General features: G+C 46.1%; 1 protein-coding gene across 4 annotated transcripts; it reads right to left on the reverse strand.

Moving 5' to 3' along the window:
• Positions 1-284: 284 nt before the first annotated feature.
• MYL2 (myosin light chain 2) lies at positions 285-8,025 on the reverse strand. Of its 4 annotated transcripts, none has more exons than XM_086347747.1 (8): positions 7,973-8,025; positions 6,591-6,680; positions 4,239-4,314; positions 3,050-3,154; positions 2,401-2,479; positions 2,247-2,295; positions 492-609; positions 285-374 (listed from the first exon to the last, which is right to left on the reverse strand). In XM_086347747.1, exons 1-7 carry the CDS (start codon positions 7,973-7,975, stop codon positions 511-513), a joined length of 501 nt encoding a protein of 166 aa, XP_086203873.1. In that variant the 5' UTR covers positions 7,976-8,025; the 3' UTR covers positions 285-374; positions 492-510. The 4 variants fall into 4 exon arrangements, with proteins under 4 accessions (XP_086203873.1, XP_086203871.1, XP_086203872.1 ...); XM_086347745.1 differs by having other exon boundaries at positions 3,050-3,183; positions 4,166-4,314; XM_086347746.1 differs by having other exon boundaries at positions 285-609.
• Positions 8,026-13,467: the final 5,442 nt, after the last annotated feature.

Genomic DNA, 13,467 nt, shown 5'->3' on the forward strand with positions numbered 1-13,467 from the left:
GGTTCCCGTATTGCACAGGCCCTGTTTTGGGATTTGTGTGGATCTGGGAGAAAGAGAGAGAGGTGTCCTCTTTCCACTAGGATTGCTGAAGGGATAGACAAGAACCAGGAACTGCTGGTGACCCCACTGGACCACAAGCAGAGTCCCAAGTCCCTGAAGATCTGTTTTAAGTAAAGAGTCACTAAAATTCAATAATAACAGCAGCAGGGCCATCCCTAACTCATATACTGCCTCATGGGAACTAGCAAAGGGTCTTCCTTACTCAAGGACACACCATGAGCAAATACACGACCTCCTTTTTATTTGAACACGGACTCTGGGTGAATTTCCATCTGCCAGCTGTGTGGTCACGTGGTAGCTCTAGGGCACCAAGGCTGCAAAGAAGATGGAGGTGGATAAATGAGGCAGCCACATGACCAACTGGCCAGGGTTGGGGGTGGTGCACTGCTGGGAAAAATGAGAAGAGGGCATGGATGCCCCCATCTGCCCACCCAAAGGCAAGCCACTCCCTTAGTCCTTCTCTTCTCCGTGGGTGATGATGTGCACCAGGTTCTTATAGTCCAAGTTGCCAGTCACATCAGGGGGGAAAGCGGCAAACATCTGGTCAATCTGCAACGAACCAGCAAGACATACTGAGGATTTCGGGGGGAGGGCGGCCCACGTGGAGAGGCAGCTGGGGCCTGGAGGATATGGGGTGCCATGGGCATCTCCCTCCCTGCCCTCCTGCTTCCTTCCTCAGGTGCTGACCCCAAGGGCCATCCTGCAGGGATGTTCCTAGGTACCCAGCCTGCAATGGGGAAAGCAGGGATTGCAAACTCAATTGTGTGTGCAAAGGGGTGGGCAGGTTATGTAGGGGAGCATGATGGGCCTGTTGGGGATTGTGGTTAAATGGAGACATAGTCCATCTACAGAGATTATAACTCCTCAGGGCCAGCCATTGTGGCCATGTGGGCAAGGAGTCAGACTCTTTGAGGAATTTGATTCTTCGAGGGAAATTTAATTTTTTTTAATGTGTGATTTCTACATTAAAAATTTTTTTAGTTGTTTAGTTGCTAAGTCATGTCCTACTCTTTTGCAACCCTATGGAATGTAGCCCACCAGCCTCCTCTGTCTACGGGATTTCCCAGGCAAGAATATTGGAGTGGGTTACCATTTCCTTCTCCAAGGGATTTCCTGATTCAGGGATCAAACTTGAGTCTCCTGCATTGGCAGGAGGATTCTTTACCATTGAGCCACCAGGAAGTCCTTAAAGAATATTGGCTAATTATTGTTTTTTTAATTTGGGGTTAATAATAGCTAACACATATTACCTTTTTCATGTATCAGCACTTTATACATTTGAACTCATTTAATCGTCATGTGTACTATGAAGTAGATTCTATTATTGTCTCCACTTTACAGATGAAGAAATTGAGGCACAGTGAGGTTAAGGAGCTTGTCCGAAGTCACAGATAGTGGGAGTTTAAAGGCAGGCTCTTTCAACTGCTTGAATTTTAAGGAGGAAATTCAAATAAAATTTTTAGTAAAATGTGAAACTTCACGGAATCAGGCCTGAAAGGCGGCAAGGGACTATTTTAAATAGATTCATTAAGATTAATTAGCAATGTTGACAAGACAGTTGCTTGTTCATACAGGGCCTTTGATGAATTATTGATAACAATAGTGCCCCTTCTTCCAGGCACATTACTGCCACCTGCCAGAAAGTCTTGTGTTCTGATTTTTAGAAAATTATAGCAAGACACTTTACTGCCATCTGCTGGAAAAAACTTGCAACGAATATATACTCTGCAGTATATATTATTAAGGGCATCCAGGAGGATTGTGCGGTGTACAACCTACACAACAATACATGGTCACCCTGCGTGACACTTTCAGTCCATCAGGAAATTGATGCCGTCACCGTCTCAATGTGTTACGAGGAAGGCAGAACCTGGAGTCAGACAGAGGTTTGGATCTAGGACCCGGCATTTCCCATTAGTGTTGTCCTTTTAGGCTGGTAACTTTGCCTCCCTGAGCCTCAGTTTCGCCATCTGTAAAATGACCATAGTGCTAGTCACTACCTCACAGGGTGATTGAGGGAATGAAATGAGATAAGGGCTCAGTAAACCAGAGCAGATTCTCTCTCAGTGTGGGGTCAGGGATATTTTATGTAAGAGAGTCTAGAGGGGGAGTCCCTCTCCAGTAACTGGGGCCAGTAAGTGAGGCCAGTAACTGGGGTACAGAGGGTGTCTGAAGGGGCCCGTTACCTCCTCTTTGGAAAACCTCTCCGCCTGCGTTGTCAGCATCTCCTTGATACTGCAGAGAGAGAAAAGCAGATATTGACCCCGGCTTTGTGGGGAGGGCTGTGGGGAGAAGCAAGGAACCCCCATGTCCCCCTCCCACCACTCACAGCCCACTCACTAATCAGCCTTGAGCACTCCTTTGCCTTCAGGGTCAAACACTTTGAACGCGTTGAGAATGGTCTCCTCGGGATCTGCTCCTGAAACAGAAAATGGGATTGATGTGCCATGGGTGGCTGAGAATCTTGGGTAAGGAAGAAAGGCCTCACCACTTCTGAGCACCGAGCCTTGGTGTTTTGAAAGCGTGGGCTGAGAATCCAGTTATTTCTGGAGCAAACCCAAGGTCAGGCATGGATCTCGACTTAGAAAGACTGGGATTTGGATCCTGACTCCAGCATTTGTTAGCTGTGTGGCTTCAGGCACGTGACTTTCCGTCTCTGAGTCTCAGTTCCCCTTCTGTAGACGAGGATAAGAAGAGAAGCTACGTCCTCGACTAAGGTGATGCATATAATGCATTTAAAGTGCTTGGTATGAGGTCTGGATGAGGGCCAACCTTGGAGCACTATTAACTGCTCTTTTTATTCTCTCCCTCTCCTATGTTACCTTGCCTTCATCTGCCAACTCCTGTATGTTCTCCTAGTGCTTTTAATCGATGCCCAAAGATGAAGACACATAAAGACAGACACACACAGGTGCACAAACCAACACACACACATATACAGATATATACCTATACAGACACAGATGAACAGAAATACACATGAACTTACCTTTAAGTTTCTCCCCGAACATCTGTAGGAACACAGTAAAGTTAATGGGACCTGGAGCCTCCTTGAGCATTTCATCAATTTCCTCATTTTTCACGTTCACACGCCCTAGAGCAGGAGGCAGACACTCAGCGATTCTGAGCTGGGACAGAAACAGCTGTCAGGGCACTGGCATTTGCCCTTGTAATCCTACTTCAAGGAATCTTGTCTAGGAATAATCGGAGACACAGTAGACGGGGCCAGAGATTCACGTGAGATGTTCTCAAAAGTGTTATGTATAATAACCAGACAACTGGAAACAACTCACAGAGGGTTTAGTTATTTTTAAATCTGTGCTTTCAGGACCTGGAACATTTTATACAGATGTTTTAATGTTTTACTCAAATAAGAAATCCTCATATTATAAAATTAGCCCTTCTCACTTGGAGGTGGGAGAAACAGATCAGAATTTGAGGGAAATTTTTCAAATTATAGCTGCTCTAACCCGCACAGCCTCGGAGATTCTGATATACCTGTCCTAGCCACTGTCACAAGCCCATATAGTACGTTTGTATAAATTAGAAAAAGCCACCCCTTATTAAGATAACTTATGTTTTAAATGTAATAATCTACAGTGGCTACAAATACGAATAGTACTCTGTATAACTGCTCAGTACAAAACCTGCCCAGCTGTTCATGGACCTGAGGTCTGGGGGTAGGAATGGAGGAGGAGATGACAGATTGGACACTTATATTTTGAAACAGTTCCAGGTGCTCATGATCACCCTACCGAGATGTTAAATTTTAAAAGGTGAATCCAAAATAGAATGAGTCTAACTATTAAGCATGCACGCACACGAGATGCCTAGGAAAAAAATTAGAGGCTCAGATGTTAATAGTGGAATATGCCCTAGTGGTCAACACTGTCTACTCCTTTATACTTTTCTGAATTTTCCAAGTTTTCTATTGTAAACTGCCATTGTATTCAAAAACATATAAAAATGATTTTAAAAGAAAAATATATGTTAAGATACTCAAAGACTAAACACTTCTTTCCTATCCTCTGAAATTTGCCTTAAAGATCGATCTTGGTTGAGCTGTTTCAAAATGACAAGCTCTTGACCTTTTTGATAGCCTCACCTCCTGCCCCTCACGGGAGTGGGATAAGAAGACCTTCCTAGCTGGTGTTGGGTGGTGGTGCGGGGTGACGTACCAAGAGCAGCAAAGGTGTCCCTCAGGTCATTCTTGTCGATGAAGCCATCCCTGTTTTGATCCATGATGGTGAAGGCCTGCAAAAGGGAGGCGATTGTCTGGTCAGCCCAGGAGAAATTGTGGGAAGGAGCCCCCAGAGATTGTGCCAAGGGCTGGGGGAAGTGGGGTTCTGGGGTTTTCAAGGAGCATCAAGGGATATTAGGTATTAGATCTGGAGTTACTACAGGACCCAGCAATTTCATGCTCCCGTGTATTCCCAAGAGAAATGAGAACATGGACCCATACAAACACCTGTGTGTGAACGTCCACATCGGCACTATTCACAACAGCTCCAAACTGATAAATGGATAAACAAATGCGGTCTCTCCCCACAATGGAATGTCATTCAAAGATAAAAAGGAAATTCGGACACATGCTACAACATTGTTGAACCCTGAAACATGATACTAAGTGAAAGAAGCCAGACACAGAAGGCCACATAGGGAACGATTCCATTTCTATGAAACATTCAGAACAGGCAAATCCTTAGAGACAGAAAATAGACTAGTAGTTATGAGGGGCTGGGGGGAGGCGGGACTTGGGAGTGACTGCTAATGGGTATGAGGTTTCTTTTGGGGGCGATGAAGATGTTCTAAAATTAGATAAGTGATGATGGTTGCAAAATGCTGTGACTGTATTAAATAACCACTGAATTGTACACTTACTTGAAAAGGGTGAATACATGGTATGTGAATTATAACTTTATCAAGCTGTTGTTGAAAAAAAAAATGAGTTAAAAACTGGAGTCTGCTCACCAACTTGCAAGCCCACATTATCTGTAAAACGAAGCCAGTGATCTTTTCCAGCTGGCTCTGAAGGAGATTCCAAGAGCTTTGTGAATGCCCAGGTATTGTACCAATGACGTATCATATCTGCGTTTCTTGAGTTCTTTTAACAACTGGTTCCTGAAAGTATTTGCACCCCCAGGTCATGCCCCCAGCAGCTGATCTCATTCCAGAAGTTGGGACAGAGGGAGGGAGCAGGGAGGATGTAGTCTTCTCCGGGAAAGAGAACTATTTCAGGTTCAGATGTGACATTTCATCCCAGGAATTCCTCTCTCCCTGGCAGCCCGTGGGGCGTGATGTTCCTGTGATCTGAATGCTGGTGGGGACAGAAGGGGCAAGTCTTCATGTCCCATTGGAAGCCCCCAGTGGTTTCTCCTTTCATATAAAATACTGTGGCCTCTCTGGCATAGCTTTAGAGTGTTTTCCTCTGAAGGGCCAGGTGAGAGAGTGGATAACTCAGTGTGAGCCATCAGGATGGCTGGAAAATTAATTCAGTGTATCCTGAGCCTGCAGCAGTGGTTTAATTTTACATAATTGGTACTTAGGTTTGCTTATGAAGGCACATCCCCATAGACTGGGGTAGGGTTTCAGACCCAGCTAGCAGTCAACAATTAAGATGGTAAAAATTAAAATCTCAAATACTCTCAGACATCTCTCCGACTGGCAGAAATCATGTTTGAGATGTTAACACCCAGTGTTGATGGAGATGTGGCAGGAAAGGCACCTTCTCCTCTTGGGGCTGATGGGAGTCAGAATGAGCACAGGATTTCTGGAGGGCAGCTTGGACCAGTGGTTGTATTTGGTTTTAGTTCCTTTTGTAAAAAAAAAAAAAAAAAATGTTCCTTCGATCCAACTGTTCCACTTTTAGGAATTTACCCCAAGGAAATAACCAGAGATACAAGCAAAGGGGGTTAATTATAATAGTAAAACATTCTAAACATAACATCTAACCATAGGAGGTGATTTAAATAAATGATGGAAAATGTTGGTGCTGAACTGCTCAAGAAAAAATAACAGGTACAGATTAGTGTGCATAGAAGATGGTCACTTTGTTTAACAAATATGTGCATACATAACAAAAACCACTGGCAGGGCATATACCAAAATGTTAACTGATCATCTCTGGGTCATAGAATTATATATAAGTCAGGTCATTTTTATTCTTCATGCATTTCCGAAATTCATTCCTACATTTTCAACAAGACATAGGCTTTGTTTTGATGATCAGCGAAAGTTAATTTCTTTAAGTCATTCACACACATGTTCAGACTGAATTTGGGGTGTTTTGGAGAGGATAAAGACAAGCTAGGACTTCCTTGCTGATCCAAGGGTTAAGACTCTGCACTTCCACTGCAAGGGGCGTGAGTTCAATTCCTGGCTGGGAAACTAAGATCCCACACATGGCATGGGACGGCCAACAACAACAGAACGAAAACAAAGACAATATAACTGAGAGGTCCTTGCAGGGAATATGGAATGAGGGAAAGGCTCCTTCTAGCATGTGGGAATCTCCACCCAGTTGCACCCACCTCCTTAAATTCCTGGATCTGGGTCTGTTCAAACATGGAGAACACATTGGAATTGGCTCCCTCTGCTCTCTTCTTGGCTTTCTTAGGTGACTAGAGGGTAAAAAACAAAACAAAACAAAACAAACATCAGTTAAAAGAGTCAGAGGCTGGGAATTAGAAAACTAGATCAGGTTCCATCTCTGGGTAAGCCTCAGCCATTCATCTGTGAAATGGGGGTATGGTACCGACACTCATCTCAAAAAGGCGGTGCTGGAAAGTTAAAAGGACATGGAATAAGACTTCTCAAAATCAGCCTGGTTCTGGTGGATTGTAAAAGACTGTGGGCCTTGCAGCAGCTCCTTTGCAAACTAGGGGAGGTAGAGGTGTGTCTCCAGGGATGGAGGCCAGGCTTTCGGATCAGCTCCAGCAGGACTCGGCTGCTTTTGTTCCGGTGCATTTCACAAAAAAGTTCAGTAATGCACAGAAGGAGAATTGATTGGAGGCGAAAAAAAAGTCAGGCTCACTAAACCATGAAGAATGCGAGATGAAATGACACATTTTCAGGGTGTTAAAACCCAACTGCTCTGTCCCCCTCGATTTTCCCCTGATCCAAATGGCAGCAACATCTCCTCTCTAAATGTTCTGTCCTTGCACCATGCAAACAGAGCAGAGGGGAGTGAGTTAACATTTCCCCACCTGCTTCTGACTTGAGTTACAGCAAACGCTTGAACACTGCATATGTTATTGCATTCAGTCCTGATAACTGCTCTGTCAAGTGGATGCTATTATTACCATCGCCATTTTCCCGGGGAGGCAACCGAGGCTCAGAGAGGTTGGCTCGTTTACCCAGGGTCACACAGTCACAAAACGGCAGAGCCAGTGTTGAACTTGGGCAGACTGACTCTAGAGTCTGTGCCCCTAACCACAGCCTTACACTGATCCTGATTTTGGGGGCTTCCTGCTTCTGGAGAGGGATACCTAACTAAACACAGGGAGAGAGGTTTTAAATTTGCAAGTTCAAAAGGTGAAAACAAAAAGATTCTTTTCCCCAGCTGCCTGAACAAGAGAAAAGAATTACAATTTGATCCTTAAAAGCGTTCAATCCCATTTTGCAAGCCCTGGGAGTTATTGATTCCTCAAGAGGTCAGTAGACAAGCCATAAAAAAGCCAACTCTCTTATTTTGTTTTTGCGAGTCCCCGGGAGCTGCTGTTATTTGTGGCTTATCGGGGGCATTGATTGGGGTTCCTCTGTGTGCACGCAGCAAGCAGTGCTTTTTCCTCCAGGATCTGGGGCCCCAGAGAGCTGCCATGCTCCCCTTCCCGCCTGGTCCTTTGCTTGTAGGTGGTGTCCCCTCCTTGCCACCCAGCATCACTTACTTCCTCCGGGGGCCCTGAGTACTCACCATGGTGGAAAGGACACAGCACTGCTCCCCCAGAAGAATCCCACAGTCTGCCCAGCTCTCTTCAGCCTGGGAACAATAAATACTTCCTCCCCACGTTTAAAAATAACCCCATGACCACTTTTGGCAGTGGTAGGTGAGGCAGACACCACCTAAGGCCTCCCCACCCCATGCCGTTCTTCTGAAGTAAGGGCAGCTCAGTCGCCACCCGGTGACACGTGGGACCCAGAAAGGCATTCAAGGTTAAAGAGCTGGGCGGCTGGTGCACAGGGAGAGATGCTGCTCGCTTGCTGCAGCGCTTGGGCAGTCGGCACTTGTGCTTGTCAATTTTGAGGAGGAAAATGGCGGGGAGAGCAGACTTAAAATTCTCTTACACTATCAGTCACGGGTCCCATCTCAGGCCTTCGCACCTGTGGTTTCCTCTGCCAGGAATGCTTTTCCATCTGACATCTGTGAACCTCCTTCCCTCACCTCCTTCAGGTCTTTGCCCACCTTCTCAATGAGACCTCCTCAGCACGCTATTTTAAAAATAACCCTTTAGGGACTTCCCTGGAGGTCCAGTGGTTAAGAATCCGCCTGGCAATGCAGGGGACATGGGTCCAATCCCTGGTCAGGGAACCAAGATTCTGCATGCTGCGGAGCAACTAAGCCTGCTCGCAGCAACTACTGAGCCCCTGGGCCACAACTAGAGAGACCGAGTGCTCCTGTAACTCGAGAGTCTGTGTACTGCGATGAAAGATCCTGCATGACGCAGCGAAGATCTTGAGTGCCACAACTAACCTGATGCAGCCAAATAAATATTTTTTAAAAACAGCCATTTAGCCCCTGCCCTGCAGAGCCCTTTCTCTCTTTGTGTTTCTCCCCAGCATTTACCACTTCCTAAAGCCTGGCATGCTGCAGACCATGGTGTCGCAGAGAGTCAGACACGACTGAGCTACTGGACAACAACAACATACCGTGCAGTTCACTTATTTTGTTCACTCTCAGTGGGCCGCTCAGGAGGGTGAGTCCTCACCACACTCTCCTCGGCTCCAAGCTCTTGACTGGCCAGCACACAGCAGCTGCTCAGCAAGTCTGTTAACTGACTGAAGAAGTAACAGCTCTCATCAAGTGCCTGCTGTGTGCCAGGAACCGTGTATATGTTTTGTGCTCCTGTTTAAAATCTAATCACCCTGTGTGGGAGACACCCCCTTGTTTTCTGTGTCCCCATTTCACAGATGAGGAAACTGACCTGAGAGGCAAAATGAGATGCCTTGGATCAGACAGAAGCTGGGAGTGGATCTGAGGCCCATTCGCTTCCAGAGTCCAGGCTCTTAAAGGGCCTTGGGAAAGGTAGTTTGCTCTCAGAACTCAAGGCACTGTGGTGGTTAATCTCTCTCAGGATGGTTTTCCTCCTGTGGCCTTGCAGGCAGCCTTGGGATCCAAGGAGTGAGAAGGGAGGGCTTGGAATAAAGTCGTGGCCTTGTTCAGTGGCTGTGGGTGACGGGCTTCAGAGTCCAAGAAGCAGAACATCTGCCTCTAAGAAGCAGAGCATCTCCTCAGCCACCCCAGTGGTATGGCCACAGAGTCAATGGTTGGGTGGGTGGTCACCGCCTCGTGGAGCCCTGCTACATGCCAGGCGTGGGGCTAGTGTAGGGGAGACAGCCGCCTAGCGACAACTGCATGCCTCATGACACGGTGCAAGGGGTAGATGGATGAAAAGATACAAATGCACAAGGCAGAGAATTTCCAGTGGTGACAGATACGACGGAGGGACGAAATAGAGGGTAGTGCCAGGCAGCAGTGCTGAGCAGAGATGGGGAGAGTGCTCCTGGCCCCAGGGACAGCAGAGCCTCAGAGGAGGACAGACTGGGAATCTTGAGGAGCAGAAGGAGCATGTGACCTGAGCTGAGTGAGTGAGGGAGCCAGGGGCACAAGGTGAGGCAACGGCAAGGTGTGCAAGGCAGATCGCATGGTTTGGCCTTGGATTTCATACCAGAAACGAGGGGAGTAATAAGGAGTTCCTGGCAGGAGACACTGTGTCGAACCAGCCCCTAGGGTGCCCATGACAGGGGCAATCTGACTGGGAGCAAGGCCAGCAAACGAGATCCTATCAACCAAATCAGTCTACCAATATGTTCTCAGTTGCTCTGATGTGCTGAAACCTCTGTGGACATTGCTGGAGAAAATTGGAAGATCCTTGACCCCTAGGAAAGAACAAGGTAGTTAAAGAAACAAGTAACACAGACTTTGCTTTCCTTGTCAAGGGCCTGAGTAGGGATTGTTATAAAGTTTTCATTCAACCTTAGGCAGTTTGAGGCGGTGGAGTGGAGTGATTGAGCCCTCAGGCTGGGAGGTCAGACAAAATTGCACTTGAACTGGGGGTGGGGGCACTGTGTGACCTTGGACAAGTGACTTTACCTCTCTGAGCACATAAAGTGAGAACCATAAAAGACCTTCCTTATGAGATTTTTCCAGAGTGAGTAACTATGAGGCCCAGGCAGGTCCTCAGTAAATGGCAGTAATCACTCAACTTTCTTTCTCAGAAAAAAAATTTCACTTTTGGGGGTGCAAACCCAAGAATCATTTATTGCCATGGCAAAAAAAAAAAAAAAAGGGTACGTTATTTCCTCTCTGCAGTCACATCTGGGTTAGAATTACCCAGGAGCCGATTCTAAAGAATCTTTAATAACAAAAAATGTATTTTCCTGTCTGTGTGCAGGCACAGGTACACACACCGAGCGGGCACATGCGCCCACACCCATGCCCGCCCACACGGACAAAAGCCACCCATGCACTTGTGCAGAGGCACATAATAACACACATCTATGCACATTCACACGCGCATGTACCTGCACGCAGACAGATCAAAAAGAGCTTTTCTGCCCAAGATTCTCTGACAACACCAGAACAAATGTTTCCTGAGCTAATAGGCACACCATGGATTTCCATTAAAACGCTTGTGTGAGCAGTCAGTAGCTATAAATGGCTAAACAAAGAGTTTGTTGCAGCCACAGGAGACGTACAGAATGCATGGTAGGGGTAGAGGTCCCTGGTTGAGGCCCCTCCAGAGGGGCATCTGCACAGCTGGACCCTCTAAGAACATATTTTATTCAACTGGGCCTTTGGGAGAAGGTGCTGGGGAGAGAGTTCTGGCTCTGTTAACTCAAGGTGGGGGGCAGGGGGCGGGTCTTGGTCAGGGTGATAAGTTTCTCAGGGCCTCAGTTTCCTCACCTGGGAAATGGAGACCATAGTAATACACACACCTTCATAAGGCTGTTGAGAGGATTAAGTGAGATTATGTGTGTCAGGGAAATCCTGGGAACATGGCACCTTGAGTAGGTTATGGTGCCCTGTGGCCACCAGGACTTGGGCCCACAGGCTGTGTTAGACCTTAGGTTCTGTTGTTGGAGAACCGAGTATCCTCTCTTCTCAATGAGCTGGACTGGCACTGGGGAGCCCCTAGAGCCCTGGGAGTGGCAGTCTGAGAAGACCTGGGGTTTGGATCTGTGTAGGTGTTCAGGGGTAGGATTCAGCCCCAACCTCAAGGGTATATCAGGGGAGGGAGCTTCATGGGTGGGCTGAAGCTTCTCTGTCCTTGATGCTGGTGCGGCTAAGGCACCTTGCCTGAGAGTGCAGCTCCACCAGGCCTGAGAGCTTTTCACTGCTGGTGGGATTCCTATGGTCAAGAAGTATCCAACAACCAGACCTAAGTTCCATGGAGCCAAAGAGAAAAATAACTGCCCACCTGAACAGAAGCCAGAGAGAAGAACATTGGGCAGAACAATCAGAAAACGAATCTATTGGATTAGTTTCTTATTGCAGCTATAAAAATATTACCATAAATTTGGTGGTTTAAGAGAGCACCAATTTATTAATCTCATGGTTCTAGAGGTCAGAAATCAATTGAAAATGCAGGGCTAACATTCCTTCTGGAGGGTCTTGCGGAGAATCCTTTCCTTGCCTTCTCCAGCTCCTAAGGCCTGTCCACACTCTTTGGCTCATGGACACATCACTCCAGGCTCTTGGCTTCAACCTCTCTGATCCTCTTGCTTCCTTTCCATCTTCTGAGGACCCCCATGATTATGTTGGGCCAGCATGGATAATCCAGTAATCTCGGTGGGGGAATCATCTCCCCACTTCCAGATTTTTCATCACCTCTGCAAAGTCCCCTTTGTCAGGGGACCTTACATGTAAGGTAACATACTCACAAGTTACAGGGACATGGACACTTCTGAGGAGTTTTATACTGTCCTCCACATCTAGTGAGCACAGGAGGAAACAGAGCAACAGCCAAGTAATATTAATTACAACAATAAAACTTAAGTGTATTAAAATTCATGGAACTGTACATGAAAAAAGGTCAATATTATCGAATGGTAATTTTTAAAATTACCCATTGACGATTTTAAAAGAAGGCGTGAGGAGAGAAAAACATATAAGTAGTGCTTAGAGATGTACATTGTTTTAAAGCAAGAATGGTATCAACCCCAATTTCAAAGGACATGAATTACTTAAATATTTATTGGTGCCCCACTCAGTGTGGGGTCCTGTTCTTAGGGCTTGATGTATGTCAGTAAAACTTTGTTTGGTTAAGGAGAGAGATGTATATACTAAGCTTCAATTTGAGAAAAGTAGGAATTTATGTCCAACTGTCTATGGCATAATAGTCTTCTGTTTTGAAAATGAAGCAGTGTGTTAATTTGATTATTTTTTAGAACCCATGTATTGGCTTACTACATAAAACAAAAACTGAAACAAACAAACACACAGAAATGCCAGTGAAATCCAAAAATGACTTCCTGGAGCTTTAAGACCTGATTTCTGAAATAAAAACTTAACTAGATGACTTGTCAACAAGGAGCGTCATTGCAATCCATACAGTGGTCTGGAGGATGACCCGCAGAGAGTATCTTGGAGGAAAATAAAGAGAAGCGAATGATACACATTCCAGAAGGAGGGGCCGAAAATAAATAATTCAAGAAAATTTGGAGTAGGAAATGGCAACCTACTCCGGTATTCTTGCTTGGAAAATTGCATGGACAGAGGAGCCTGGAGAGTGGACCCTGGTGGGCTACAGCCCATGGGGTTGCAAAGAGTCGGACATGACTGACCACACATAAGAAAATTGTCTTCAGCCGAGGAGAGAATGAAATCTGCCAATTGAAAGGACTCCCAAGCTCCTCCATGCTGGATGGATGAGGAGAAAAAACACACAGCAAGGTATATCTTGGCAAAATTCACAAACTTCCAGGGTTAAGAGAAAATCTGACATATTTCTAGGCAGAAAGAATATAGCTCCTGTGGAAAAAGTATAATTGGCATCAGACTTTTCTTTGGCAATGCTGGCAGCGAGGAGCCAGAGAACAGGGGACTGCAGACCCCAGACCCTAGGTCCCAGGAATTGGTCATCTGCCAGACTGAGGACAGGAGGAGTATTTGCTTTTGATTCCTCACAAGATGGCCTTGTGTGATTGCTCTGGGTTTTGGAATCCAATAAGCCAAGGTTTGAATTCAGG

Source organism: Bos grunniens, chromosome 17 (genome assembly GCF_055505025.1).
Source record: "Bos grunniens cultivar Pamir isolate PY7600 chromosome 17, Bosgru_T2T1.0, whole genome shotgun sequence".
Lineage (NCBI taxonomy): Eukaryota > Metazoa > Chordata > Mammalia > Artiodactyla > Bovidae > Bos > Bos grunniens.

Bases quoted from the DNA above. Each gene is read 5' to 3' on its own strand.
- MYL2 (XM_086347745.1), bottom strand. The intron at 4,315-6,590 runs GTGGGTGCAACT...TCCCTTTTGCAG, and splicing joins AGATCCAGGAATTTAAGGAG to GCCTTCACCATCATGGATCA. The intron at 3,184-4,165 runs GTGAGGCTATCA...GTCCCAGCTCAG, and splicing joins ACTCCCGTGAGGGGCAGGAG to AATCGCTGAGTGTCTGCCTC.